The 25999-nt window shown below is 44.9% G+C and overlaps 16 protein-coding genes across 16 annotated transcripts; 8 read left to right on the top strand and 8 right to left on the bottom strand.

The window, feature by feature from the left end:
- Positions 1–732: 732 nt before the first annotated feature.
- On the bottom strand, positions 733–1758 carry KUCA_T00000367001 (uncharacterized protein; the record flags this gene model as incomplete). The annotated part of the gene is made up of 1 exon (XM_022604900.1): positions 733–1758. The coding sequence occupies one exon, from the start codon at positions 1756–1758 to the stop codon at positions 733–735; it is 1026 nt and encodes a 341-aa protein (XP_022456422.1).
- Positions 1759–2639: 881 nt separating this feature from the next.
- On the top strand, positions 2640–4505 carry KUCA_T00000368001 (uncharacterized protein; the record flags this gene model as incomplete). Its single annotated transcript, XM_022604901.1, has 1 exon — positions 2640–4505. One exon carries the CDS (start codon positions 2640–2642, stop codon positions 4503–4505), a length of 1866 nt encoding a protein of 621 aa, XP_022456423.1.
- A 237-nt stretch (positions 4506–4742) lies between these two features.
- KUCA_T00000369001 (uncharacterized protein) lies at positions 4743–6692 on the top strand (the record flags this gene model as incomplete). The annotated part of the gene is made up of 1 exon (XM_022604902.1): positions 4743–6692. The coding sequence occupies one exon, from the start codon at positions 4743–4745 to the stop codon at positions 6690–6692; it is 1950 nt and encodes a 649-aa protein (XP_022456424.1).
- Positions 6693–6765: 73 nt separating this feature from the next.
- Positions 6766–7632, bottom strand: KUCA_T00000370001 (uncharacterized protein; the record flags this gene model as incomplete). The annotated part of the gene is made up of 1 exon (XM_022604903.1): positions 6766–7632. One exon carries the CDS (start codon positions 7630–7632, stop codon positions 6766–6768), a length of 867 nt encoding a protein of 288 aa, XP_022456425.1.
- Positions 7633–8108: 476 nt separating this feature from the next.
- KUCA_T00000371001 (uncharacterized protein) lies at positions 8109–9026 on the bottom strand (the record flags this gene model as incomplete). Its single annotated transcript, XM_022604904.1, has 1 exon — positions 8109–9026. The coding sequence occupies one exon, from the start codon at positions 9024–9026 to the stop codon at positions 8109–8111; it is 918 nt and encodes a 305-aa protein (XP_022456426.1).
- A 560-nt stretch (positions 9027–9586) lies between these two features.
- KUCA_T00000372001 (uncharacterized protein) lies at positions 9587–10120 on the bottom strand (the record flags this gene model as incomplete). Its single annotated transcript, XM_022604905.1, has 1 exon — positions 9587–10120. One exon carries the CDS (start codon positions 10118–10120, stop codon positions 9587–9589), a length of 534 nt encoding a protein of 177 aa, XP_022456427.1.
- A 447-nt stretch (positions 10121–10567) lies between these two features.
- KUCA_T00000373001 (uncharacterized protein) lies at positions 10568–11842 on the top strand (the record flags this gene model as incomplete). The annotated part of the gene is made up of 1 exon (XM_022604906.1): positions 10568–11842. One exon carries the CDS (start codon positions 10568–10570, stop codon positions 11840–11842), a length of 1275 nt encoding a protein of 424 aa, XP_022456428.1.
- A 250-nt stretch (positions 11843–12092) lies between these two features.
- Positions 12093–12680, top strand: KUCA_T00000374001 (uncharacterized protein; the record flags this gene model as incomplete). The annotated part of the gene is made up of 1 exon (XM_022604909.1): positions 12093–12680. One exon carries the CDS (start codon positions 12093–12095, stop codon positions 12678–12680), a length of 588 nt encoding a protein of 195 aa, XP_022456429.1.
- Positions 12681–12791: 111 nt separating this feature from the next.
- KUCA_T00000375001 (uncharacterized protein) lies at positions 12792–15683 on the bottom strand (the record flags this gene model as incomplete). The annotated part of the gene is made up of 1 exon (XM_022604910.1): positions 12792–15683. One exon carries the CDS (start codon positions 15681–15683, stop codon positions 12792–12794), a length of 2892 nt encoding a protein of 963 aa, XP_022456430.1.
- Positions 15684–16290: 607 nt separating this feature from the next.
- Positions 16291–17350, bottom strand: KUCA_T00000376001 (uncharacterized protein; the record flags this gene model as incomplete). Its single annotated transcript, XM_022604911.1, has 2 exons — positions 16291–17176; positions 17295–17350. 2 exons carry the CDS (start codon positions 17348–17350, stop codon positions 16291–16293), a joined length of 942 nt encoding a protein of 313 aa, XP_022456431.1.
- A 247-nt stretch (positions 17351–17597) lies between these two features.
- On the top strand, positions 17598–18569 carry KUCA_T00000377001 (uncharacterized protein; the record flags this gene model as incomplete). Its single annotated transcript, XM_022604912.1, has 1 exon — positions 17598–18569. One exon carries the CDS (start codon positions 17598–17600, stop codon positions 18567–18569), a length of 972 nt encoding a protein of 323 aa, XP_022456432.1.
- Positions 18570–18712: 143 nt separating this feature from the next.
- KUCA_T00000378001 (uncharacterized protein) lies at positions 18713–19168 on the top strand (the record flags this gene model as incomplete). Its single annotated transcript, XM_022604913.1, has 2 exons — positions 18713–18718; positions 18848–19168. The coding sequence occupies 2 exons, from the start codon at positions 18713–18715 to the stop codon at positions 19166–19168; spliced, it is 327 nt and encodes a 108-aa protein (XP_022456433.1).
- A 215-nt stretch (positions 19169–19383) lies between these two features.
- KUCA_T00000379001 (uncharacterized protein) lies at positions 19384–20290 on the bottom strand (the record flags this gene model as incomplete). Its single annotated transcript, XM_022604914.1, has 2 exons — positions 19384–20184; positions 20249–20290. 2 exons carry the CDS (start codon positions 20288–20290, stop codon positions 19384–19386), a joined length of 843 nt encoding a protein of 280 aa, XP_022456434.1.
- Positions 20291–20338: 48 nt separating this feature from the next.
- Positions 20339–21754, bottom strand: KUCA_T00000380001 (uncharacterized protein; the record flags this gene model as incomplete). The annotated part of the gene is made up of 1 exon (XM_022604915.1): positions 20339–21754. The coding sequence occupies one exon, from the start codon at positions 21752–21754 to the stop codon at positions 20339–20341; it is 1416 nt and encodes a 471-aa protein (XP_022456435.1).
- Positions 21755–22100: 346 nt separating this feature from the next.
- Positions 22101–23498, top strand: KUCA_T00000381001 (uncharacterized protein; the record flags this gene model as incomplete). Its single annotated transcript, XM_022604916.1, has 1 exon — positions 22101–23498. The coding sequence occupies one exon, from the start codon at positions 22101–22103 to the stop codon at positions 23496–23498; it is 1398 nt and encodes a 465-aa protein (XP_022456436.1).
- An 806-nt stretch (positions 23499–24304) lies between these two features.
- Positions 24305–25963, top strand: KUCA_T00000382001 (uncharacterized protein; the record flags this gene model as incomplete). The annotated part of the gene is made up of 1 exon (XM_022604917.1): positions 24305–25963. One exon carries the CDS (start codon positions 24305–24307, stop codon positions 25961–25963), a length of 1659 nt encoding a protein of 552 aa, XP_022456437.1.
- Between the last annotated feature and the right edge of the window lie 36 nt (positions 25964–25999).

Consider the following 25999-nt stretch of genomic DNA (forward strand, 5'->3'; position numbering starts at 1 on the left):
GGGTCCCCCTCGATACTTGAACGATCCAGATGGCGACGAAGGCTTTTCTATCACTTGCCTTTATTGTCTAAGTTCCGTGAATCCTCCTGATAAAGACGACATTCAACCTACCACTTTTCAAGTTTCAGAAACCAGAAAGATTTACACGTTTACAGTTCGGAGAGCACTGAGGAGAATGTTTACAGTAAATTTTCCCCCTAAGCTTTTATATGGACCCCTTTCATCCCTCGTCCACATATGTTGGGCGGTAGTGTTGGGTTTCAAAGTATAGCTTCAGATCATAGAACGCCGTACTGAGCCGCACTGAGCCGCACGGCTTATGAATGGCGTACACTATCCAGGTACACTATCCTTGTACACGTTCACAAAAAATACAGAATCACTACGGGTTGATACGAAAAACGAAATAAGGGATCGCATTTGTTTCACAGCTCCAAGATCAGCTTATTCGTAATATCTTGATCAGCACCAGGTTTTTTGTATAAAGCTTAGGTTACACAGTTCCAAAAATCTGATGACTGGTATTCTCCACTCCAATCATTGTGCCTGATCTTCCTCAAAGCGAACTTATGGGGAATACTCTTGTAAACTCGTTCAGACTTGAGAGTACTCAAATTGGCCGTGCGATGTTTAGCCCAATCCTAGTTCGCATACGTCACAGATTTCAAGATTTCATGTGTAGGCATCTGAAGTCCTTGCACGCATAGCTGCTCGTACACTTGCAACTACAGGCTATGCAAGCTGCTGCATATCCTTGGCTTCGTACGAACTTTCCAGATCCTCAATCTCCTCAGATGTCAGCTGGAAAGAAATCGCTGCCAACGCATCATCAACCCTTTCGGGTTTACTCAAACCAATAATTGGAAAACAGCCCTTAGCCAAAACCCAGGCTATTGAAACCGTTGCCATTGCAACGTCATATTTTTTTGCCAGAGCCTCCACCTTTCCAATCAGCTCCTTATCTTTAGCACTTAACGAATCGACATTCTTGGCCAAAGACTTGCCTCTATTCGATTGCTGATCAAGACCGAGAGGTCTTGCCAAAAGACCCATGGCAATAGGACTCCATGGAATGATACCAACACCAGTCTTCTTGCAGTACGGAATCATTTCCCTTTCCTCTTCTCTGTAAATCAGATTGTAGTAGTTTTGCATACAAATGAACTTGGCCCAGCCATGCGTCTCAGCGATAAATTGAAACGTTGCGAATTGGTAGCACTTCATAGAAGAAGCCCCAATATATCTGGTCCAGCCCTGCTCAACGACGTAATTTAAGGCCCGCATTGTTTCCTCTTGTGGGGTATCCGGATCGAATCTGTGAATCTGGAGGACGTCCATATAAGTTCCCAACCTCTCCACACTGGCCTGAACAGCATCGATAATGTGCTTTCTGGAAAGCCCCGACCGATTGTAAGACTCAAACTTTGGATACTGGAACGACTTGTACTGAAAGTCCTTGTCGACATACCCGAAACACTTGGATAGGATCACCACCTTATCTCTAGGGATCTCGTATTTCTTCAAGAACTTTCCAAGCAGTATCTCAGAAATACCATTGGAGTAGATATCTGCCGTGTCAAATGTCCTAATTCCACTGTCGTAACACTTTTTTAAGATCTCCATCACCTTGTCTTCATCTTCAAGCACCCAATCAAGCCATTTTTTCGAACCAAAGGACATGCATCCCACAATCACCTTCGAAACCTTCAACCCGGAATCGCCAAGATTGGCATACAATTGTTCTGGAATTTCGCCCATTCTGAGTCGTTCTTTTCGTTCTTGTCGCTCAAGTGAAGTTGGGTACGCTTGGCTCGAGCGGGGAACAATCTCACTATTTATATGTTTTTGTGGATCATCCCCTGCTTGAACCCACAAGCGGAGATAAAGCCTATGTCCGCATTGCTTTGCTCTAAACGGTAATCTTCTAATGTATGAAATGCACCTCTCATGCAAAGGCTTGTGATGACTTTAACCAAGAAAAGCAACCCCGCAAAACCGTTGAAATTGCGCTTTCTATTATCTCATAACGGCAGTCTTACCGATAGAGTGGAGCCACAGCACTTATCTCTGGTTGAAGAGTCCAATATCGGTTACTTTGAATTCGTTTGGCCAATAGAAGTCAATTCTGGGTCGGTCCTTGAACAAAAAATAAACCGCCCTTTGTGCATTTATGAGAACAACCCCTTTTAATACTAGTAGGAGCTGGCGGAAGAACACTCGAGACAACTAAAACGAAGCAATATATTGGAACACGCCAAAATGAAGGCACGTGACTTCAAGGTTATTCCACTAACAAACCGGAGACCCAAAATTGGAGGGTTTGGCCGTTTGGCTAGCGTTAGGAAGCCCGGTTGCGGCATCTGATACATTTCATACAATTTTGACCCGATGGAAAGAATCTGTCCTACAACATGTAAGACTTTGTTCCGAGTTTCTTCTGCATCTTTTGTTTTAGGCTCAAATCGTGTTCTTGAATTTGTTTATTGAGCTGTTTTTTGTTCAAGGAGCTGACCAAAAGTTGATTGACGGCTTATATATTCAGCGTTGGTTTGAGTGGTTTCAAGTCTCGACATTGGCATTTCAAAGCAGAATAGTGATCTTAGTTTTCCTATAAAAAGGCTCGTTTTTGGTTAAGTCAAATGCCGCAAGGAGGGCCATTTGACAAGTCAGCCATACGGGCAGACGTGGCGCCCGTCGCTGCTCAAAATGAATCCAAACTCTCTTTGGCGTTGAAGACAGCAGATGCGCCAGACGCGGCTCTGGAAGATCGTGATATTGCCAAAGAGGTGGATGCAAAGCTAGGAACCATCAATGATGATAATAACAGCTTTCAGGGGCTGAGACCAAGGAGGCGTTCCGACGAAATGTCGCATTCCTCATATTCCGACTCCGATGACGATGAGGCGCAAGACTTTGAGATTCCCCTGGAACCAGAAAACGAAGAGAATACCAGCGATTATATTCCAGGAGGATACCATCCGGCATATATAGGCGAATATTATAAGGGAAAGAGATACAAACTGGTGAGAAAACTGGGTTGGGGCCATTTCTCGACAGTGTGGCTTGCTAAAGATACCGAAGACAACAAGCATGTTGCCATGAAGATAGTCAGGAGTGCGAAAAATTACCGCGAAACCGCCATAGACGAGATAAAGCTACTTTCTAAGCTGAATCATACGGACCCCGAGCATCCAGGACACCAGCATTTGGTGAAACTGCTGGACTATTTCGACCACCAAGGAGAGAATGGTGTGCACATTTGCATGGTGTTCGAGGTATTAGGAGAAAACTTATTGAGTTTGATCCGGAGATACAAGCACAAAGGTCTTCCCATCAAGTTTGTGAAGCAGATTGCTAAGCAGGTGTTGCTTGCCATGGACTTTTTGCATAGATTGTGCGGTATTGTGCATACAGATGTGAAGCCGGAGAATGTTCTGCTTGAGCTAGAAGATGTGGAACAGATTGTACAGTTTTTAGAGAATGCACAAAAACAGAGAAAGGAGATGCTCAAAAGAGTCCACTCAACTAGAGTGTCATCTGCGTCTTTGGGCGACCAGACATCTCCTATTGATATCTCTGCTTCTATTGACGAGGCGAATGACTTCCCGAGAACCATGTCTCGCAAAGGCCGTCTATCCAGAAGACAAACTTTAATCACTGGTTCGCAACCACTACCATCACCATTACGTTCGAAAAGCAACTCGTTTTTTGTTTCTCCACTGGACACGAACCAGACGTTGCCAGGCACCACTCCCTTCAGAGGCTCTGTTTCCAACTTTGATATGGAAGATCTTTCTGACAACCACTCGAGAGTGCTGGAATCTCTTTCGTCGATCTCTATATCTGCTGAACAAAGATTGCATCAATGGGAGCCTCCAAAGGCTGAGGAGCTTGCGGATGACGACATTCTAAGGGTCAAAATCGCAGATCTTGGTAACGCGTGCTGGATCTACAACCATTTCACGGATGACGTTCAGACTCGCCAATATCGTGCACCAGAGGTGATACTGGGTGCCCAATGGGGATGCTCGTGTGATATCTGGTCTGTTGGTTGTTTGATATTTGAGCTACTGACAGGAGACTATCTGTTTGATCCCACTGAAGGAAGATCGTTTAGCAAAAATGATGACCATCTTGCCCAAATAGTCGAGCTGCTTGGGCCAATTCCTCAAGAACTGATCGCAGTCAGTCGTAATGGAAAACTTTTTTACCATTCTGACCTGCAGCGTCTCAGAAGAATCAAAAACTTGAAGCCATGGCCATTGCAAAACGTCCTGATGGAGAAGTACAAATTCAGTGAGACGGATGCCCACGAGATCACCGATTTTCTCTCAGGAATGTTGGTTCCTGACCCCAAAAAGCGAATGGATGCTGCCGGACTGTCGAACCATTATTGGCTGAATGACTGTAACGTTGAAGGTTATGTCGACCGAGAGGTTGGTACGAGAGGAGAGGACATCTCAGGATGGTACAAAGAGGTGAGATTGCATCACCACCATCGTTAATATAAAGCATGATACATATTTGCATTCATACGACACGCTCAATCCGAGTGACTGTATAATATTGATTTTTACCGAGACTACATTATTGATGACCGACCTCATTCGTAAGGCTTCTCTGGAGGGGCCTGCGTTATCTTTGGATCGGGTACACGATTCTAAGAAATCATCGACGCGGCGTAATTTTCTCTGCGATTGTTGAAGATGGTGCTTAGCGGTTTATCCTCGAAATTATATTAAATGATCTCCGAAATTCGTCTGCGATCTCTAATAGATCAGGTTCAGACAGCCATTTGGCCGGACAGCTCGAAGCTGCAGAGCTCGCATATTAGTCTGACCAGTCCAGACGCAGTGAATCTCAGCTCGCTCTACGAGGATATAGGAACAATACTCAGAGAACCAATATTCAGAGAAGATCCTCTGCTTGACGACTTTATTCCGTTAACTATCCATTTTGTCACCAATAATTTAAAAAGCAGCGAAAAGTTATCGGGATTTCACTCTGATGATCAGCAGGCCTTCGAAGAGGCATTGGAGCTGCAGAGGTCCAAGTCCATGCGGCCAATCTTCAGAATGTTGGCCAATTATGTCGCTGATAACGACTTGAACAGAGCTCGCGTGTTAAAACTGTATCAGCCGTTGTTTGAGCTTATCCCGCAACTACTCAGAATACGCACAGACGTTGTATTTGTGGTCTGCCATTTCGTTATGAACTTCCAAATGGACTACAAAGCGGCACATGCCGCCTTGACGGAGGCGTGCGTTCGTACAGAAAATAATTTGTTAGATTCGGTTATGTATAACCTGAAGTCTGGAGTGTCAGGGTCATCTAATGAATATGAGGCGTCGTTGGATATTATGAACGAATTGTGTTCGCTCGAAACGATCAGTTCGGAATACAAGGTCGAGCTAGATGATCTTATTGAGCTCATTGGAGGAATTCTGGGGGATCTCAGAGATACCAAGGATGACCTGGATGCTGAGGAGAAGCTGGGTTTGCTTTCTGTAGTTGCTCGGCTGTCAGAGTTTAAAAACCTGACCTTCAAAAAAAGCCAAATGGAGAGAATGCTTCTTCTGCTCGTCAACTTCCTTGACGAAGTGGCGAAACTCGAACAATACGATACTGCAGAGATTCTGGATCGTGGTCTTGACTGTGTCAAGATTTTGTCGTCTAACGAATCTTTGGTACCTGATAGACACTTCGTGGATTGCTTCTCTGCTTGCATCAAAAGCGTTCACTCGAAGTTTGGCTCGTCTTCCCTTTGCATCATTTTGGGAAATTGTGTGGTATCTGGGGAGACTCAAAGCATGGTAATCCGTTCACTGGAAACGCAAACCCCCCAATTCATGAGTCTCCTTCTGGAAACAATCAACTCTCAATTGCGTGATGAAAAGCCGAACTTTCAGCTCTATAATTCTGCATTTGTGATTCAAAAATTGGTCAGTAACGAAAAGAGTATGGACGAGCTCTTTTCAGATTTTGCGCCTATGGCTCGCTTCAAAGAGATGATTGGCCATTTTCTCTCAAATGACGCATTGTTCACATATCACAAAGAAGTCTCATCGGTACTGCTCAAAACGCTGGATCGTTTTGTTTTGGCGCTTCAGAACAATAGTACTTCCGCCCGTTTTAGTGTGTTGTTCTGTGACCCACAGAGTATGATATCATACCTAGCCTCTTTCATTGATTCCTCTAGGCCCATGCAAGAGGATGACAGACAGACTTACATATCGGTGTTCCTTTGCAAAGTTTTGGCTCTGTTGTTCTCTATCAAGCCAGAGCTATCTGCTAATAATCGAATCATTGGGCTTCTGGAGAAGCTGATGGCGCTCACAAAAGGACAATCTGCAATACCGTTTCCTTTTGTTTTTGAAAGAATCAAGCTCTTGGGTTTCTGTTTGGGTCCAATAACTCATTCTCAGAGTGTCTTCGTTGATGTCCAGTCTAAACTCTTAGAAGATGGCTATGAATCTTTCAAGCTTGAAGATGTACTTACCGAAACGGTTCAGTTATGCGATTCTCTGAAGAACCAGCCAGATGGCATTCCTCAGCAGCAAGTGAAGCCTCATACAGAAGCTCTGGATAACAATTTGAAGTTTGTTTGTGCTCGTGTATTGGCTTCCCAAGGCTTGTATAATGTGAGCGAGCCGTTGGAACAAACATGCAGGAACGTTCTACAAGCACCATGAAACACTACGAAGAAAATATCATTCTGATCTTCTACTTCAACTCCTCTGTATACACTTGTTTTGTAGTAAAATATCATTGCTCCTTTCTGGCCACATCCTTCTTGTCCTTCAAAACAACCTCGCATATCGGACCGTGCCAGACCACCTTGTAATCCTCTTGTTTGTCGTCCATCCAAGTGGAAAGGACCTCGTTATACGTGACGAAGTAGTAAATTCCCAGACTTGTGAAGATGTGCCACCATCCATGACCCTCGATGAAAATCCCGTACGGCAAGCCAAGGTAGTTTCTTCTGACATGGATCAAGTACTGGCAAAACACGTTATCCAGATTCCATATCAGAAACCCAAAAATGAACATGGAGAAAGCAGTCCCGAGCATTTTATAGAGAAAGATCTGAGCAGCTCTGTCTTTCACTTTTAACTGGATATTGTTCAAGGTTTTCCAGATAATGCTGAAATTCAAAGCCGCATACGAAGCTTGGTGCAGGGCAGGGTTCTTGTAGATGAAGACATAAACCACGGTAAGCAACACAGTAAAAAACCCAGTGGCTAAATGAACTAAGAGCTTCGTTCTTGGGGGCTTGTTGTGGCCAAAAAGATAGCCAAACGGAATTGCCGTCACGTATATCATGGGAAGTTCATCCATGAGCTGAAACTCGTAGCGAAGGGTCATGTGGAACAGCCATGATCCAAAACCAACAAACGCCATACCGATTGCGATGAAAATATAAAGAACCCCATGTTTGTTCTTCACGGCAGAGTATAAGTGGTATCCTGCCAGGAAGAAGAAAGAAAGATTGGTAATACTGTTGACAAACTCAGCAAAGTATCTCGAGATCACGTAGTTCTCTTCACACCAATCTATGGTCGCCGTCACCGGTCCCCAATATCCCTCCTCACCATGGTACGGAGTCCCGTAATCGATCGATAGAAACCCCATCTTCGTGTATCGTAACAGAAATCAAACGAAATCAAACGAACAAAAAAAATTCAAACTTGAAGCTTACAGAAAACCACCAGTTCAGAAGATATAGTGTGAGCGCGACTTTTCAGAGGGCGTCGGCTTGCCAAATCTCGGGGGCCGAACCATGCCGAAGTCACATCGAGGTAATAATAAGGGCTTGTTCAAAGTTCAGGAAAGAATAGCGATGAGATTTTGATTGGAACAGCCGGATTGGAGATTTCATGTGATTTAAACACAGATGTAGTTTTTTGGAAATATTTTCAAACTCCAAGACTCGTATACTCTCTTTGAAGCTGAAGGTGCGGACAGGCCAACCCCACAGTTGGTAATCTGCCAATCTCTACTGATAAGCAGTCCTGACAAACTTGTTGCTCTTGGGTTGGAAATTGATTGAATCATTTGTCATATTCTATAAAGGCATATGTAGTATTGTTTTAATAGTGTCATATATTTTATTCGCATTTTTTTGTTTTAATTTTGTCGCTTTGCTTCAGTACCACTTCTCCAAGAAAGCCGTAAGTCCAAAGCAACTCATAATTGTCCTGGACGCCGTCAACCCAGGTCCTCAAAACCTGGCTGTAGAGAATGAAATGGTATATACCAAGACCAGTGAACACATGCCACCATCCGTGGCCCTCTAGCACGACTCCATACGGCAATCCCATGACCTCCCTCCTGGCCCAGATTAGGTTGGTGCAGTAGGCTGTATCCAGGTTCCAGAGCAGGAATCCGAATAGAAACTCAAATAAAGCGGCAGAAATAAGCCCATACAGGAATTTGCGGATCTTGGGATCGGTCACCCTCGTGTTCACCAAATACAAGCTTCTGAATATGATCGCAAAATTCAGCAAGCCGTACGAAACCTGGTGAAAAGCAGGATTCTGGTATACCGAGCAGTAAATATACGTCAGAAGAGCCGTGAACAGAGCTGTTGTTGAATATATCAAGACAGAAACCGTTTTCCCCTTACCAACGCTGAAGATATAGGCAAACGGAAGGGCCGTACAGTAGATCATGGGTAGTTCATCCATGAGTTGGAACTCGTATTTCAGTGTCATATGGAAAAGCCATGATCCAACACCAACAAAACACATCCCAACAGAAACAAACATAAACAACAGTCCGTGCTTGTTCTTGATGGCAGAGTGCAGGTGGTACATCGATAGGGCGAAGAATGCCAGGTTCGTGGTCGAGTTGACGAACTCTGCGAAAAACGGAGAGATCACATAGTTTTCTTCGCACCAGTCGATAGTGGAAGTCACAGGGCCCCAGTATCCCTCGTTATCAGCCGAGGCGGGCTGTTTGTAACTCAAGGGCCCTGGAACATGGGCTGTGATCCAGGCAGACAAGGCGCCCAAATGGCTGGCCATACTTTAGCAAGAGCAATAGTAGCAAAGCACCTGAAACGCTTATTTCTCACACAAAATCCAGTGTGGATCTGATAAAGCTGATAAAAAGCAAATGCAGACGACAGCAAATGATACCAGCAATAAGAGAGAAGAAAACGTGTTAACAAACTCGGCCCGGCGCCCCACGCTTTCTCCCCGTTATCTAAATGGTAACCGCACCAGCCGAGTGATGAGGAGGAGACGTGAGGGACTGTGGCTGATTAGCTGACAGGTGAAGTTTCAGACATTTATGGGATATTTGAAAAGTAATAATTTTTTTGGAAATTTCAGTTGGATCTTAGGCTATATAATTTGCATATTTATGGGTAGAATGGAGTAGTTTTTGTCAGCATATCTATATCTTTCCACTATGAGTATGCGAGTATATATGTCTGCAATGGGTCCCGAGCAAACCTAATTATGATTTATCAAGTTCTCAGACCATGGAACCGCTGAGACTCTGTCCTTTTCCATTGTATGCTATGTAGAGACTTTTTTTCAGTACATTTTGTTTGCACCTAATCCTGCTCAAGTGTGCTTTTTCACTTTCTCGTCCTACCTCCCAAACACCGATCAATATGACTCGCAAACCGACTACCGGCTATCCTCCGGTCGCAGTTCAGACATTTGAAGTAGTCGTCACTGCCGTTTCCGTTGCCCGCCGCAGAGTGGTTCCCGTTGGACCCGGTCGCTCCATTGGCAGATCCATTCTCCTTCCTCTTGTAGTTTGAAAAAACATCTTTTCCGTTGGTGACGAACTCCAGCCGTCCGAGATCGCGCTCGGTGTAGTGCGGTGTTGGTGTAGAGGTGCTCGAGCTCCCTGAATCAAGTTTGGCCTTTTTGGTGGCCGGCTGTGTATCCTGGGTCTGGTCTGTCCTGGTGGGATTTCCGGCCTCCACATACTTGGGATTGTCAACAGTCCCATAGCTCGATCGCAGCACCTGCTCATTCAAAATGGACTCTATTATAATTTCGTGAATGATGGGGGTGAACATGTTTTCGAGGATGGAGCTGGAGATATTTCTATAGGTCAACATGTCGCTATCGCCATTTTCGCTCGGCTGTGTGTTGGTCATTGCTCTGAGTCTGTGGCGAGACTGAAATGCAGCGGTTTTAGCGGAATGAGCTCTGTTGATCTTTGATCAATTTTTCTGATCACTTCTGGCAGAGACTGGTAGCTGTGACTGTTCCGCAATAGCTCTGGTTGTAATGGAACAGGCGACAAGGGATGGAGGTATTCTCAGGAATTCTTTGCACAAACACTCCAATTAACAATAATGAACTCAAGTCTGGGCTGAAAATCCCAAACCAACGAATACTTGTCAAGTAAATATAAATTTTGACACGTGTAACTTGCACTCAAACAGATTATCAATCTTCCATCTCGAGATCGATATGGAGGTTCAAGTGCTTGCGTGCAGTTTCCCGATTGGGACACGAGGTGATGAGAAGAAAGATTTTGGTGCGAGCATAAAAATTGAGAGCTTCGTTTTCGCAGAGTTCCAGCATCAGCAAGATATTTAATGGAACAAGAGGAGGACGATTTGTTAAATTTCGATTCTTCGAATCAACCAGATGACGATTTCGGGGAAGTTATCCAGGACTGGGCCGTGGTGGCCCAGAAGTATCAGGGCAAGAAACGAAACACTGTACCTAAAAGAGGAGTGAAAGATGCGGAGCCTCTCGCGCAAGAATCAACCACATATGACGAAAGAATGCTTTCGGAGGCCAGAAATACTATGTATGAGGCATTGTCGAAAACACGCCGTGTTCCTGTTCCTGGCAATGGGAGCATGGATCCTCTCACTATAAGATATGACAGGCAGACTGGGGAGTTCTACATGACCCAGCCGAAAGGCAAGTTTCTTGAAACGCTTGGTAAAACAGACAGGGATGGAAAGACCGTCTGGATGTTTCCGGAAGAGGCAGTTTTCTTGGTTGAACGTGGAAGCTGTATTGCGAAGTATTCGGATGATGACTCGCATGTTTTGAGTTTGGAGGAGCTGTATAGCATGGCGTTTGCGAATCCTGGAGACTACGAGAAATTCATGTGCTATTCTCACTTGAAGAGATGTGGATACACAATTCAGAGACACGCTGAATATGATGAGATGATACCATTGGTCACCGAAGTGATGGTGCCTGTTTTGTCTACGAAAAGGTTTCAGCTGGGACATTTGGCTAACTACTTGACCAGGTCATTGTCCTGGTTCAGAAGACTCATACTCCCTCTTGTGGATAGAATAGGCCTATTCTGTTTCAACGGTGGACTTTCGCGGTATCCGCTGCTTCACCCTCAACATTTCGAGTTTTCTCGCTACTTCAGATACTCTTCTATGTTCTCCCAGTTGCAGACGGTGTTTTTGAGACCATCTTCTCACCAAGAGGTTCAGGCAAATCAGCAAACAAAGTACCGTATTTGCTTCAACATTTGGAAACCAACACCCGGGTTCCGCAAGAAGTCTCCCCCAGTGCCAGACTTCCAGGTTTGTGTGATAGATGTGAACAGCACGAACTTTCCCTCGTTCGAAGAGGTCAGGTCTTTGTTAGGTCGCTGTGATTCGCACACGGTAAAAAAGGTGGAAAGAACGTCTGTCGCAACGGGACCCGATGACTTTAAATTGAAGTATGGGGAGAAGCACATTTTAATTTGCATCATAGATCAAGGTGTTATGAACTTTGTGAGATTGAACGACTCCAGCTTTGCTAGTGAAGGGTTGATATGGCAGGACCAATGGCTTCAGAAGAAAAAGTTTGCTCCGAGGAAAGGGGGTAGGAAAAATCGCCGCAAGCAATGATAATTATGATATTCTATGTTGTGGAAGTCTGTGTAATATTTATGATAGTGTATAGTATGAAGTTTTGTGCAAAAGCAGATGATATTTAGGTGATAGTATTTTGCTTGCAGTGCTAAATTTGAGCCGCACGCGTTCTTTGCATGCAGGCCCGGAGCCCCAAAGGGATGAGCAACCGATAAGGCCACAGCATAGTAATGATATACCACAACGATACGTTATTGTTCCAAATAGCATATACTTTTCAAGGACTATGAACGTTTATAGATATTCTCTTCAACAGTCACAATGTGCGAGAAGGATGGGTTTGCTGCTAGGCTCGCGTTATCTCTCCAGCTCTAATCCGGGGAGGGCTAAGATCAACACCTCTCCCGATGCTACACACTACATTCTAACCAGCATTGGGCAGGACTTGCAAAACGACTCCGGTTATGTGACGATGCCAAACTCAGCAGAAGTAGCTGCAAATTCCTTTCCTCTCAAGTCGGAGGATAATTACAGGCAACTGCCAGATGATTCTCAGTTCATAGATCAACACTATGAGGAACTAAAGCACTATAGAAAGGTGCTGGGGAAACCTTTCGGCGAGTTTGAGTCTGTCAGGGAGTTTTTTATTGCTCTTAGCAAATTAAGACCCGATCCCGGGACAGATGAGAACAGGAACTTCAGAGATGATGAACTACCCGATATCACGATCTCACCAAGGGCTCGGTTCGATAAGTTTGTGAAAAATCTCAAGATCACACTGAGGCTGAACGGAGGACATCTCTTCACGTTGGATTTGTTACTACAGAATCGCTCTGTGTTTGATGGTTTTGAGAAGAGGAAAAAGCGAAGTTAGAGATATGTATGCTCCGGTGATGCGAATATCATAATATAGCAATTACGACATGGCAGACGACTTTATACGAAATAAGCGTTAAAATACTATTTAAATATCTAAAGGGGCACCTTAAAGAGTCATAACCTCCTTTACAAACTTATCAGACGCAATCTGTTGTTTGAAGTCATTCTCCACCAATCTCTTGAGTATCGCCTGAGTTTTGGCTGAGCCAGCACCATCACCTTCAGACTCCACCTCAGACTTCCATTTTTTCAAAATCGTCCGGAGAAGCTCGTTTCCTTGCAAGATCTCTTGGTCTGTACATTTCGTACGTTTTTCTCTGATATACGGGTCTTTGGCAGCAGACTCAGAATCCTCCAGCTCGGTGGCCTTGCGCTTAGCCATGCTGATGATCTTCTGTGGGAACTTCACGACCTCAGCTACGTGGATTCCAAAAGATTGATCAGAAACACCGGGCTCAACCTTAAACAGGAGAGTGATCTCATCAGATGGGTTTGTCTGTTTCTTCTCTTCCTCCGACACGTCGGAGATGTGAGCAACCACATGAAGGTTTTGGACCGTTGGGATCTGGTTGGCAAGGGCGGTCAATTCATGGAAATGAGTAGCAAACATGGTGAACGATTTTACGTTCTTAGCCAAGTGCTCACTAATGGCCCAAGCAAGACCGAAACCGTCGTATGTGGACGTACCTCTTCCAAGCTCGTCAATGATGATGAGAGAATTCTCAGTGGCTGTACGCAGGATGGAAGACATCTCAAGCATTTCAGACATGAAAGTAGATACACCCTTCAGCTGAGAGTCGGAAGCTCCAACTCTTGCCAAAATGGAATCGAAGAGGCATATTTCGGGATCTTCATTGCATGGAACAAAGCATCCAATTTGAGCCATCAGAGCGATCACACCAACCTGTCTGATATATGTCGACTTACCACCCATATTTGGACCGGTAATGATCAAGAACTCCTTTTCTGACTTCACCAGCTCGATGTCATTTGCAATGAACGTAATGTCATCCTGGGCCTCCAGGCATGGATGTCTGGATTCGTGGAGAACAGTGCGCCTAGTATCACTGTTGATTCCGTGCAATAATGGACGGACATATGGCGTTGGAGCGTAGAGCGAAACATGAGCAAAGGATGTGAGCACGTCCAGAATCGAAAGGTTGATTTGGATATTCAAGAATATTGGAGAGTATGTCGCGGTAATCTCAATGATTTCCCGTACAACATTGCTTTGGAATTTCTGATAGTCCTCTTCGTGTTTCAAAACATCCTGTGACAAGGCAGTAAGTTCAGATGAAGTGAAGTATACACCTGCCTTGACAGTAGAGAGTTCACGATATTTCTTGTCTCCTCTAAGTACTGACGCATCGTTTCTGGTAAGTCTGAAGCAGTAGCCGTACACATGGTGGTTCTCTAATTTAAGTTTCTTCTCCATTTCCATCCCAAGATCATCAGAAACAGTCTCGTGACAAGCCCTGATATCTTCTTTGATTGCGTCCAGCTCCTTGCTTATCCTGAGCAAGTTTTCGTCAAACTCAGGATTGATTGCAATCATGGAACTGGAACTAGAGGCAGACGTTGCCTCGTTGAGAGATTGCAGGTCAATTGTAGACTCAATCAGCTCCTGAAATTTGGTCAAGTGAGGCAAGGACTCCGTAATAGGGTCAATCCAAAGCTCTTCCAAGAGCTCCTTGGCCGACATTCCCTCGTTTCTGGCATCTTCAGAAATCACCGCATCTTCAGCTGAAGCGGTGATCATATCCAAGAGGTCAGGAATCTTGACGCATAGCTGGTAGATTCTGATGACATCATCTAATTTGGCGCTCTTTCCGTTAGTGAGCTTCTTCACCAACTTTGTAAGGTCGGGAACATGGCCCAGGAACTGATTTTGCAAAGAGCTCCTCAAGGAAGTGTCGTTCATCAAATGCTCAACAATGATTTGTCTTCTGACAACATCCTTCACATCAACCAAAGGCTGTTTGATCCATTGAGACAACAATCTCGAGCCACCCGTGGTCTTGCAATGATTCAAGAGCCCAAAAAGGGATGAGTTCTTGTTCATCATGTTATTCGAGCCAGGAGGGGGGAACAGGTTGAGGGCCCTAACAGCAGCAAAATCGAGCTTCATGTACTGCTCCAGGTTGTACTCAATTACCTTATGAGTTCCAAAGTTGGAGTCCTCATTCATCAAATTCAGGTAACCCACTAGAACCGTAGCACTGGAGAGGGCAATCGCCAGAGATGACAACTCGTTAGTGGACAAAACCAAATCGTTTCCAGTAAGTCTCACGAGATCCTGCTCGATGTTTTTGGTGTTGAAATCACCTGACTTCACAGAAGTGCAGACGACATCACATTTCTCAAGAAGCTGCAATAGCTTTTCGGAGTCAGGGTCGGCCGCTTTTCCAGAATTCGCGGGATTCGCTGCAACCAAACACTCCTTGATACCCAACTGGATCAGCAAGGACTCCAGGTTGGAGAATATCTCATTGTCGGAGAACTCGCACAGTCCAATGGTTTTGGCGTTCGAATCGAGATACGATAGACCAACTTTGCGGCCCTCCGAGGCCGTGTTAACCAATCTCACAGCCGCGATAAGCGAGTATGTATTCAATTCGGACGAGTTGATCATGTCCTCAATAGCAGTGAGATTTCCGGGGGACGCCATCTTCAAAATTCCCCAACCTTTGTTGTAGATCTCAACCTTGTAGCCAAGATCAATAACCGACAACTTCAAAACGTTTGAAAAAACTGCAGGGGATAATGTAACGTAGCTCACCTGCTTGGTCCCAACATTAGCCTTTTTGATCACTGACTGAGTCTTGTAAATGGTCTCAGCCACAAACTCGGCATCGTCATCAAACACGCTATAGTAGTCACCTTTATCAACCACCCTCAACGTCTTGTCATTTTTTGGTTCGAGAGCAAAGTACTTTTTATAGAAGTTACGTTCATCGAGATTATCGACGAACTTCAACTCGGGTTTAACACTAGACATTTGTGTTGGTTGGAGATAAAAAGACAGGTTGTTGCTTGAGGAACGCGGTGCTCGAAATAAAGACGCGGTCAGCTTTTTGGGTGTGGCGCTCAAAACGGTTAAAGTACACTACCAATGTGTTAAGGCCTTACTAACAGCGCAAAAAGGACTAATACTGGTTTTATTTTGTCAAAAAAATACTTCTTATTCGTATGACGGAGGTAAAATGGCATGACTGAGTTTATTTTTGGTGTTGAGAGCCAAGTGGGAGGTCTAAATGTGGCAAGCTAAACCCGTGTCGCTTCTAGCCTCTTTAAGGGCATAAGGTCAAACTTTATGGTATGTCCTGCAGAAGTATTCTAAAAAACAGACAGATCTGATATTCGTTGGCTCAGGTTTATATTTTAAACTGTGATACTTGCTCAATGCAGAACAAGACTGTAGAATGTTGTTTTAACGAGTCAATGAGAGAATGAATAGAGCATTGAAGCCTGCATCCCAATCAATAGACCAAGTTATATACTGCCTTATAACCTTCTCCATCCATGGAAACAAAATCAGAGCTCCTTGAAAAAAACAAAACCTTTTAAACTTGACTCACAAAGCTATGTATATCTTTTAAACTCTTTCAAACGGCTCCATAAGATCCACTCTCTTCTAGGCCATCCTCAAGCAATGGTTCACCCTTCTCCGGGTCGTTATAAATGAAAAATTGCACGAATATGACAAAATCCAGTAAAAGCGTTCCCAAACTACCTGCTAGCCACGACGCGTTAACTAGCAAGTAATTTTTTCCCGTGCTTACACTCAAAATGGAGACCACATAGGTCATGTTCCCTAGACAGGCGAACAGGAAGAAGAGAAACGAAATGCCCTCGCACGATTTTCTCTCAAAGTTTAGCAAGATCTGGGGTATCCTCGAGCCCAGATACAAAGCAGCACATAACCAGCCAAATGTCTGAGCCAGGTTGTCAAAAATGAGCTCATCATCTGGTTGCTCAGGTTTATGCTTGTGTACACCCTTCTTACCTGAGGAGATGTACCATCCACCAATACCGGCAATGAACACCAGGGCCACAGTGACAATGTTAAAGAAGAGAGGCCTCCAGTTGCTGGTGACGGTGTCTTCCATACCGTTGGTGTCTATAAAACTCTCGATCTCATCCCCATCACTGCTGTAGTTCTCCTCGTTGCTGACCGCTGCTTCCAGTAGGTTGTCGTGCTCACTCAATGGGTTGGCAGGAGAGAGATGGATCGGATCCACCTTGCCATGTTTGCCATCCCCATAAGCCAAACATTGCCACAACAGCACAATATCAGCCAGAGTATAGTAAATGGCCAGAATTGTCATAGTTGGCAATACGCCTTGTAACACCGCACCCAATACGTTGAACACATCACCGAGCAACCAAAGCACCACGAATAGTAGCGATAGCCCTTCCGAGCTTTTGCGGATGAAATTCTCGTATATCTGTGGAGCAAATACAATAATCCAGCATGCAATCGAGATGGAACTAGAAAATGCGGTTGTTAGTACTGCGATTTGTACTTAATCTGAGCAAGAGTGAAAATTCTGACACATTTTCACTTGCAGAATACGACAAACCGGCGCGCCTGTAAAAAAACACATACCCAGTTATTCCACTGACAGCCTGAGCATCTATAACGATTGGAGCGGGAGGAGCCATGGTTTTTAATATTTCTCCAAAGCAGTAACAGGAAAGACAGACTGTATATTCCCCAGTAATTGAAATTTACGGTCGAGTCTACCGTTGGCGTCCGAACATGGGTGGGCACGACCTATTTTTCCCTGTGCGAACGGTCGATGTCCTGTTTCTGGGATTCCATCGGTGTTAATTTTTCTTGATTTGAAGGAGATGCATATCTTTGTGAAAGCTTCCTGTGTGTTTTTCAGTGGGCTATTTCTGTTCGAATATGAGTCAGACGGAAGGTGAAGCCCCTATTTCTGATGAAACTTCAGTTGTCGTTGAAGCTGCGGTCGGTGAGTCATCTACAGTTCCAGATGTGCTACCGAAACGCAACGACGAGATTCCTGAAGGAATGACGAAATCGCAATGGAAAAAGCTACGACGTCGCCAGAGGTTCGACGAGAGAAAAGAGGAGTTCAAGGAGTTCAAAAGGGCCAAGCGTCAGCAGCAGCGTGTGAACAGAAAGATCACAATGCAAAAAGCTATCGCTGATGGGAAGGACCTTGCTGAACTCTATCCATCAAAGGCCAAACCCAAACCTAAGCCCGAAGATCAGGTGTCCAGTGGGTGCAAAGTAATCATGGATTGCGATTTTGATGATCTTATGCTGGAAAAGGAAGTTGTTTCGCTGTCGAATCAGTTGACCAGATGCTATTCCGACAACAGGAGGAACAAATATCACGTGGATCTTCAGATCTGTTCTTTCAACAAGAGGCTCAAGCAGCGGTTTGAAACGACGCTGAGTGATTATACCAATTGGGACGATAATATACAGTTTTTGGAAGACGATCTGGAGGCAGTACTGAAATCGGAGGACCCAGAGAGTGACCTGTCCAACGTGGTGTATCTTTCGGCAGATACAGATGACGTTTTGGAGGAGCTGAAAGAGGGCGAAATTTACGTGGTCGGTGGAATAGTCGACAAAGGAAGACACAAGTTTCTGTGCAAAAACAAGGCTGAGAAACTAGGTATCAAGACGAAGAGACTGCCTATCGATGAGTTCATCAAACTGAGTGGCCGTCGCGTGCTGGCAACAAGTCACGTGTTTGAGCTATTGCTCAAATGGTTCGAATACAGAGACTGGAAGCGCTCGTTCGAGGAAGTCATTCCACAAAGAAAATTGGTGGAAGAAACTGGTGTTTCGTCCGAGGAAAAGACCGAGGACGTCATTCAAGGTCACAATGAGGCTGTGGCTTAGTGTACTGATCAATAGGTGACAAAAAGAAAGGGGGCCTATCTCATCGATATTTAAATAGTGAGCGTCATCTCTGGGCTTAGTTTAAATCTCGAAGTTGAAGTTAGATAACAGTTTCTGGTAACTGACAATTTGTAAATTGATTTATGACTGTGAGTGATTTGGATTGTTTTTGGTGATGTGCTAGAGGATACTTTTCGATTAGTTTGTGGAAATTAGTTGTATTTGGCATCTTTCGTGATCACCCCGTTGGTTCCGCTATACTAACCCGCTCCCTTTAGGACTACAAATCGCCCTCTGGACCACCTCCAAACTGGCAAAACCAACAATCCGGCTCGAACGCCGACTTCTACAATGAGACACCCACCACCAGAGGTGTGCCTCAGGGAAATTACTACCAACAACAGCCTCAACAGGGCTACTACCAACAGGGTCCTCCCCAAGGTGGATACTACCAGCAACAACAACCAATGTACTACCAACAACAACAGCAGCCTGTTTATGTTCAACAACAGCAGCCTGCTCAGGGTAACAATGCGGATTGTCTGACGGCCTGTTTGGCGGGTATGTGTCTTTGCTGCACATTGGATGCGATCTTCTGAGTGTCTTCTGAGTGTCCGAATACACTTAGTTCGTCATATTGGGATTCAAGATGGCGATGAAAATGGTTCATCAAATGATGTTCCCGTGATCTTTTTCAATTCCTTCTTAGACCTTTGTCCTTATACTCGTATTATTAGTTTCCAAATAACAAAAGCTCTCATTAGCCGTTCTGACTTAGGTTTGATTGGATCAGAATGAAATGATCTCTTCTCTCTCACTGATGTAACTCTTTCATTTTCATGCTAAGAACCAGCTCTTCGAGAACCTCGACTTTCCACTTGTCGTGAAGTCGTAGCTGAGATTGTTCTGAGAAGTTGGGGTTGTTGATAGCTTCTTCGCGCAAACGATGGAGTTGTTGAGCGTAGTTCTTATTTTCGGACTCTTTTGTAGACAAAGTTTTCTCAAGGTTTTCCGAAAGAGCTGAAATCCTGGAATTCTCAGCTTTGACCAAACGCAGCTCTTTTTTGCAATTGGAGAGTTGAAACTCGCTCTTTACCAGTTTCTCGTTCAGAAGATTGATCTTTTCCTCACGAAGATTTGGCGAAGATTGCTGAGGATCATTTGTTAGAAATGGACAAAAACCAAACCTCAGTGTAAATGAACTCAAAAGTCCAGTCTTTCTTACGTTATCAAGAAACTTCTTCAAAATGTTTTGATCTTCATCCTCCATAATGAACACGAGTGCAAGCGAAAATCGCCAGTTTCCACCATGAGTTCCGATATCCAAAAATGCCCGACAAAGCCAGTAGAGCTGATCAACTTTGTACAACGAAGAATAATCTGGTGAGGAGTCATCCAAGAATTCGGCGCTCAAGTGGTGGACATATGGCTTGTCATGCACAATATCAATAGTCTTGATGAATGTGAACAATTTCTCAAACGTTATCGTTTCATCAGAAAGCTCGCATTTTATTCCCAAAAGAACAAAGATTTTTCGGACAGTCCCAGGGTTGAGAATACTGATGGGATCTTTCAAACACAAGTCGTCCAACGGTGTTTGTTCAAACTTGGAGATCTAATAGACGTTAGCATCCTGTAAATAAACTCCATTGCAGAACGAATCCATTAAGCTAACTAACCCATCTAATCGTACTGTTTATAAAAGCCAGACTCTCGATCATTCTGGCGGCAAAAATGTAAGAAAAGAAGGATAAAGAAAAATTACAACTTCACGATGTTGTGCCATCCACCTCTTTTGGTCTCCTCATCAGCAGCACTTTCTTGGGTTTTGGCTCTTTCGGTTCTCCTCCATTTTCTTTTTTTGGGACCTCAGACCTTGAAATCAGCTTTGTTTCGGTTTTCACATTACCGTCTGGTTTTGTATCTTTTTTGTTGTCTCTCCTTTTTGCGGGTTTTTTTGCTTCAGATCCCGTCTCTTTCCTGTCATTTGCGCCGGGTGTGATATCACCAGAAGACAAGACTTTCTTCTTTTTTTCTTTCTTTGGTCTTTCGGGCTTTTCAGACTCCAATGCGGATGGAGCTGACTTTGGTCTTGAAGCTTCCTTAGACTTCTTAGGTTTTTTGTCGCTGGAGGTTGGATCAGCTTTAGGGCCAGCTTTTGGGTCAACTCCTGTACTTTCACCAACGCTCTTCGGTGCTGATGATTTCTTATTTCCGTGATTCTTCTTTGGTTCTTTTTTCTCTGTCTCTGTTTTATCCTTCAGTTTTGCCTGTTTGGAGGCAGACTTGTCTCTCGAAGCTTTTCCCTCCGTCTTAGTCTCCCCGTTTGCCTCGATTCCCGATTGCTTCTTTTTCGGATTTTTCTTCGCAGATTCTGATTTGTTCCCAGTGCCCTTGGTATCATCTTTTTTCTTTGAAGACCCCTGGTTCTTGGAGTCTGGGGTTGCAGACTTCTCACGGCGTTGAGGATCCTGTTTCTTCTCACTGGCATCCTTGCGAGACTTCGCTTTAGACTTCAGAGCCGACCTTTTAGACCTATTTTTCAGAAGCTGCCAGTTAACATCAGTCAGGAATCCCTGTTTGGCCAATTGGGCCTTCTCGGCAGGATTATCCGTAATTTTGAGCCAATTCTCAAAGGCCTGGAACGCTGGTGTCACTCGCGGCTTGTCAGCCCTTGCAAAAGTATCGTATTCGCTTGGGAATGCCATTATTTCTGATGTGGCTCTTTCCATGGTCGGTATGAACTCTTTGGTCAGAAGTGCTTCCGAAAGCGTGTGTCCTTGAGCCAGGTTCGCAGAGTTGTGGAACGGAATGGATCGCGTTTCCTTCACGAAACACCTCAGATGTTCCTCTGAATCAAACAGAATGTAACACCTAGAGTGCATGGGCTGTTTAAACGTATCTGACGGATAATAGCCTCTCACATAGTAGTTAGCCTTCATCCATGAGGGTTGGAGAACAGAGGACACCTGATTGAAGAACTCTTCTGCTGTTAACAGCGGTGGCAATAGTCTCACAATCAACTTCAAAGCCTGATGTTTTTCCTGATGGATGTCAAGCTGCTCGGTTAAGTTCGAGATCAACAGGTTGTAGTTCACGTCTCCCTTCGTTACCGGCTGTCTGAGTGTTGACTCCACTCCAGACTGGACCAGGACTTGGTCCATCACAACGTCGATGGAACTCATGGACAAAATGGAGACGCCTACTAAAACCAGCAGGTCTTAAAATTAGTAGATCACAATATAATCAAATATTGTCGAGAAATAGGCAGCAATCTCAGAATGATGTCAAAATTGTCTCGATTTCACCCAAAGCTTATCCATGCTGTTCTGCCCATCGCCCGTGAAAAATCCCAGGGCATCTGATAATGATGAGTACACCAAAGAAACACACTTTCGCTGGTCTATGGCTTAGGGCTGTTAAGGTTGAATTTGATTGTTATAAACTGTTTTAAGTACTTCTGGAGCCTCATATATTCTTCAAGAATAATTTTTCATTCTATTTTCCCGAGGATTACCCGTGAATTATCGAATGCCTGAACTGGAGTTCTTCCTCAAGAAACTGAAGAATGCCTTACAGCTTCCAGCACCAACTGCACAGGCACCATTGGCCGAGCTTCTATCTCTGGACCCTCAGAAACACCATATACCGAGACTGCAAGCCGAGCTCCAGAATGTTACCAGCGAGAAGCTGTCAGATGATATCGATGCGCTAAAGCTGTTTGATAACGGTTGGCCTGGCCTTGAGCAGGCCGTGTTGACATATCTGGTATTCGTGCGAGATTTCAATCCATGGTCGACATTAGATTCCATAGATCTCATGATCAAGTACTTTTCTGATCTGGCAGTTGCTATGGGGAACATTGAATTCAGCAAATACTTGCTGTCCACTCTGGCCCAAACCACAGCCATGATAGTGCCTCTTACCAAGACGGTGGATCTCAAGCTGATGTTGGTGAATAAGCGAAAAATGGATTTCCCAAGACTCTCGCACGTGTCTGGGATTCTTTTGAAGGCTATGAATAACTTGAGAGCAGATACAGATATTGCATTGCCTAGTCATCGGGATAAACAGACGTTGCTGATACTGCTGAGTGCCAAACTGTGCTCCACTTATTTCTTCATCGGAAGCCCAATGCTTTGCAATAATATTTTCTCGAACATCAGTACGCTGAAACTGAACTCCTCATATATTCCGAGAGCTCAACTCCTCAGATACCGCTTTCTGGTGGGGAAGTACCATTTTACTCAGAGCAGCATGCTCAACGCGTTTCACCATTTCAGCTGGTGTTTGGAAAATTGTCACACCAACGCTTCTCCTGCCATTTTTGTTACTTTACTGAAATACCTAATACCGTGCGGAATTCTGGTAGGCCGCATTTTAAACATGGAGTTTCTCAAGAAACTGAACCAGTTCAAGTTGAACGGACTGGGCCACGAACTGATTGTGTTATACGAGCCTCTCATCAGGCATTTCAGAAATGGAGACATCTACAACTTCACGATTTTGCTCAAGAAAAATGAATCCTTTTTCAGGAAGACGGGAATTTTGCTTCCATTGATTCAACGGTCGAGAATACTGCTTTTGAGAAATCTCACTCTTAAGGTGTACAGATTGAACCCTGGAAAGACCATAGCAATGGCAAAGATAAATGTCGCCTTGAATCTCTCGCTTCAGCCAGAGCAAGCCGCTCGCAATTTCGGTGCCGGTTACTCGTATTACATGTACGATGCAGACGGTGGGGTTGACGACTCGTTCGTTGAGAATGTGCTAGTCGCATTGACGGACCAGAATTTGGTAAAGGGAAAGGTCGCGCCTGTGTCGAAGTCAGTAGTTGTGGCCAAGACAGACACCTTCCCGAATGTATACGAGTTGTACAAGGTCAAGTATCCGTTGGATCCGAAAGACGGGTGGTTGGACTCGAAATAGGAAACAGAAAATAGAATCAGCAAGATATACGTAGTAGCATGTGAGGCAAATTACGAAACTTTCAAAGAATTTGGAGTATAGCTCACATGGCATGAAATAAATCTCATAGCTTAATACATAGCGTTTACTGCAGAATGAACTGCATGACTGCCAGCTGTTTGCTATTGAGCATAGAGCAGACGCGGGGGAGACATGGCTGACTCTCGTCAAATCATGGCTGTATGGCCTATCAAAATAGGTCAAAAACTTATAATATCAATATGCAATACACATGATCTTACAATACTCGTCAAAATCATATCTGTTGCCATATTTGTTGTACATCTCACCACTAATCTAATCTCTCGCATAAGCCAGATCTCGCCAATGACGCGTAATCCCCATGGAATATCGCCACTGATTTCCCTCCCGCAGCCCCGATAAGGCCCATCGGCCATTCTCGGGTATCAACGTACCGCTTTCGGAGGGAACCCCAATATCTGACAACTTTGAGACTGTGACACATCCCCAATTTGCCGCAATGCACTACTAATTTCCGGAACGGGTCTGCTTGCCACCCGCAATCCTGACATCCCCTAAATCCCACATTCTGTTCTTTTGTTCTTCTACTCTTATTCTTTCTTTCCTCCTTCAACTTGGTTCTTCCATTCTTCTCGGATAGAAGTACCAGTTTTTATATCTAAAACTTTGTTCAGGGTTCGGGCCGGTCTTCTTTTCGCCTCGACTTCGACTTTCTTTACGCAGTTCCACTTTGGTTCCTAAACCGCGTTATCTCTTATCTCTCCACACCTTTTTTTCATAGAAACATGAAGCTTTCTCACTCTGTTGCGTTGGGAGTCATCTCTGCACTCTCTGCAAATGCTTTGGTGATCCCTTCGATCGCCGAGTTGCCATCCATTTTTGCGCTCAACCCAGAGGAACAAGTCCTCAAGGTTGTCCCTGATAAGGCTGCCGAGCTCGTGACCAAGAAGCCTAGTCCAGCCGCTGTGGCCGCTCCTTCGGCGCAAATCGCTTCGATTTTCAAGCCTTCTTCGGGAAATGAGATTCCACACTCTTACATCATCGTCTTCAAGGACCACGTTACTCCCGACGCCGTTGACTTCCATCTTGAGTGGGTCAAGGAGGCCCACAGTAACTCTGCCGCCAAGAGCAAGGGTTCCAAGGAATTCGATTCGTTCTCCAACTCCGTCAAGGCTGCTGGAATTGACAATGTTTTGGGCGGATTCACTGGAAAGTTCAACATCGGCAACTTTAAGGGTTACACGGGTTACTTCTTGCCAGAGGTCTTGGAGCTGTTGAAGCTCAACCCCGATGTTGCCTTCATAGAGCAGGACCAAAGGGTCTTTGCCAGCGATTTTGCCGTCCAAAATGGTGCTCCATGGGGTCTTTCAAGAATCTCCCACAGACAATCTTTGAACTTGGGGTCTTTCAACAAGTACCTGTACGACGATGATGCCGGAAAGGGTGTCACCGCCTACGTCATTGACACAGGTGTTTCTGTGACCCACGAGGAGTTTGGCGGAAGAGCCAAATGGGGTAAGACCATTCCAGACAACGATGAGGATCTCGACGGAAATGGACACGGTACCCACTGTGCTGGTACCATTGGCTCGGAGCACTACGGTGTTGCCAAGGGCGCAGATATAGTTGCCGTGAAGGTTTTGAAATCCAATGGTTCCGGTACTATGTCAGACGTTGTCAAGGGTGTTGAGTTTGCAGCACAGGCACATGTGGCTGCTGCCAAGAAGGGAAAGAAGGGATTTAAGGGTTCTACCGCTAACATGTCTTTGGGTGGTGGCAAGTCGCCAGCTCTGGATATGGCCGTTAACGCTGCCGTTCGCACGGGTTTGCACTTTGCCGTTGCTGCAGGTAACGACAATGCTGATGCCTGTAAGTACTCTCCTGCTGCTGCCGAGAATGCCGTCACTGTTGGTGCTTCTACCCTTTCTGACTTCAGAGCCTACTTCTCCAACTACGGTAAGTGTGTGGACATCTTTGGTCCTGGTTTGAACATTCTGTCCACTTACATTGGTTCCGACACTGCCACTGCCACTCTTTCTGGAACCTCTATGGCTTCTCCTCACGTTTGTGGTCTGTTGACGTACTTCTTGTCACTTCAGCCAGATTCCGAGTCTCTGTATGCCAGCGGAGGCTCTTCCGCTGTCACTCCAGCTCAGTTGAAGAAGAACATCATTGCGTACTCCACGCCAGATGTCTTGAGCGATATCCCAGATGATGGAACTCCAAACCTGTTGATCTACAACGGTGCTGGTCAGAACCTGACTGCTTTCTGGGAAGGATCCATTGACGAAGCATCTAGAGCTAAGGATGTGGAGTTCACTGAGTCAGTTTTGAGAGAGATCAAGGAGGAGCTCCTTGACATTGAAGAATCCTTCTCTGAGGTCATGAGCTCTTTTATCGGAGAGCTCAAGGAGGAGGTTTTTGATGCTCCCGCTTCCCAATAAAGCAGCATCAGGCATTGAGATTTTAAGGTTTCAGGC

The sequence above is a fragment of the Kuraishia capsulata genome, genomic scaffold, assembly GCF_000576695.1.
Source record: "Kuraishia capsulata CBS 1993 genomic scaffold, Kuraishia_capsulata_scaffold_1, whole genome shotgun sequence".
NCBI classification, from domain to species: domain Eukaryota; kingdom Fungi; phylum Ascomycota; class Pichiomycetes; order Pichiales; family Pichiaceae; genus Kuraishia; species Kuraishia capsulata.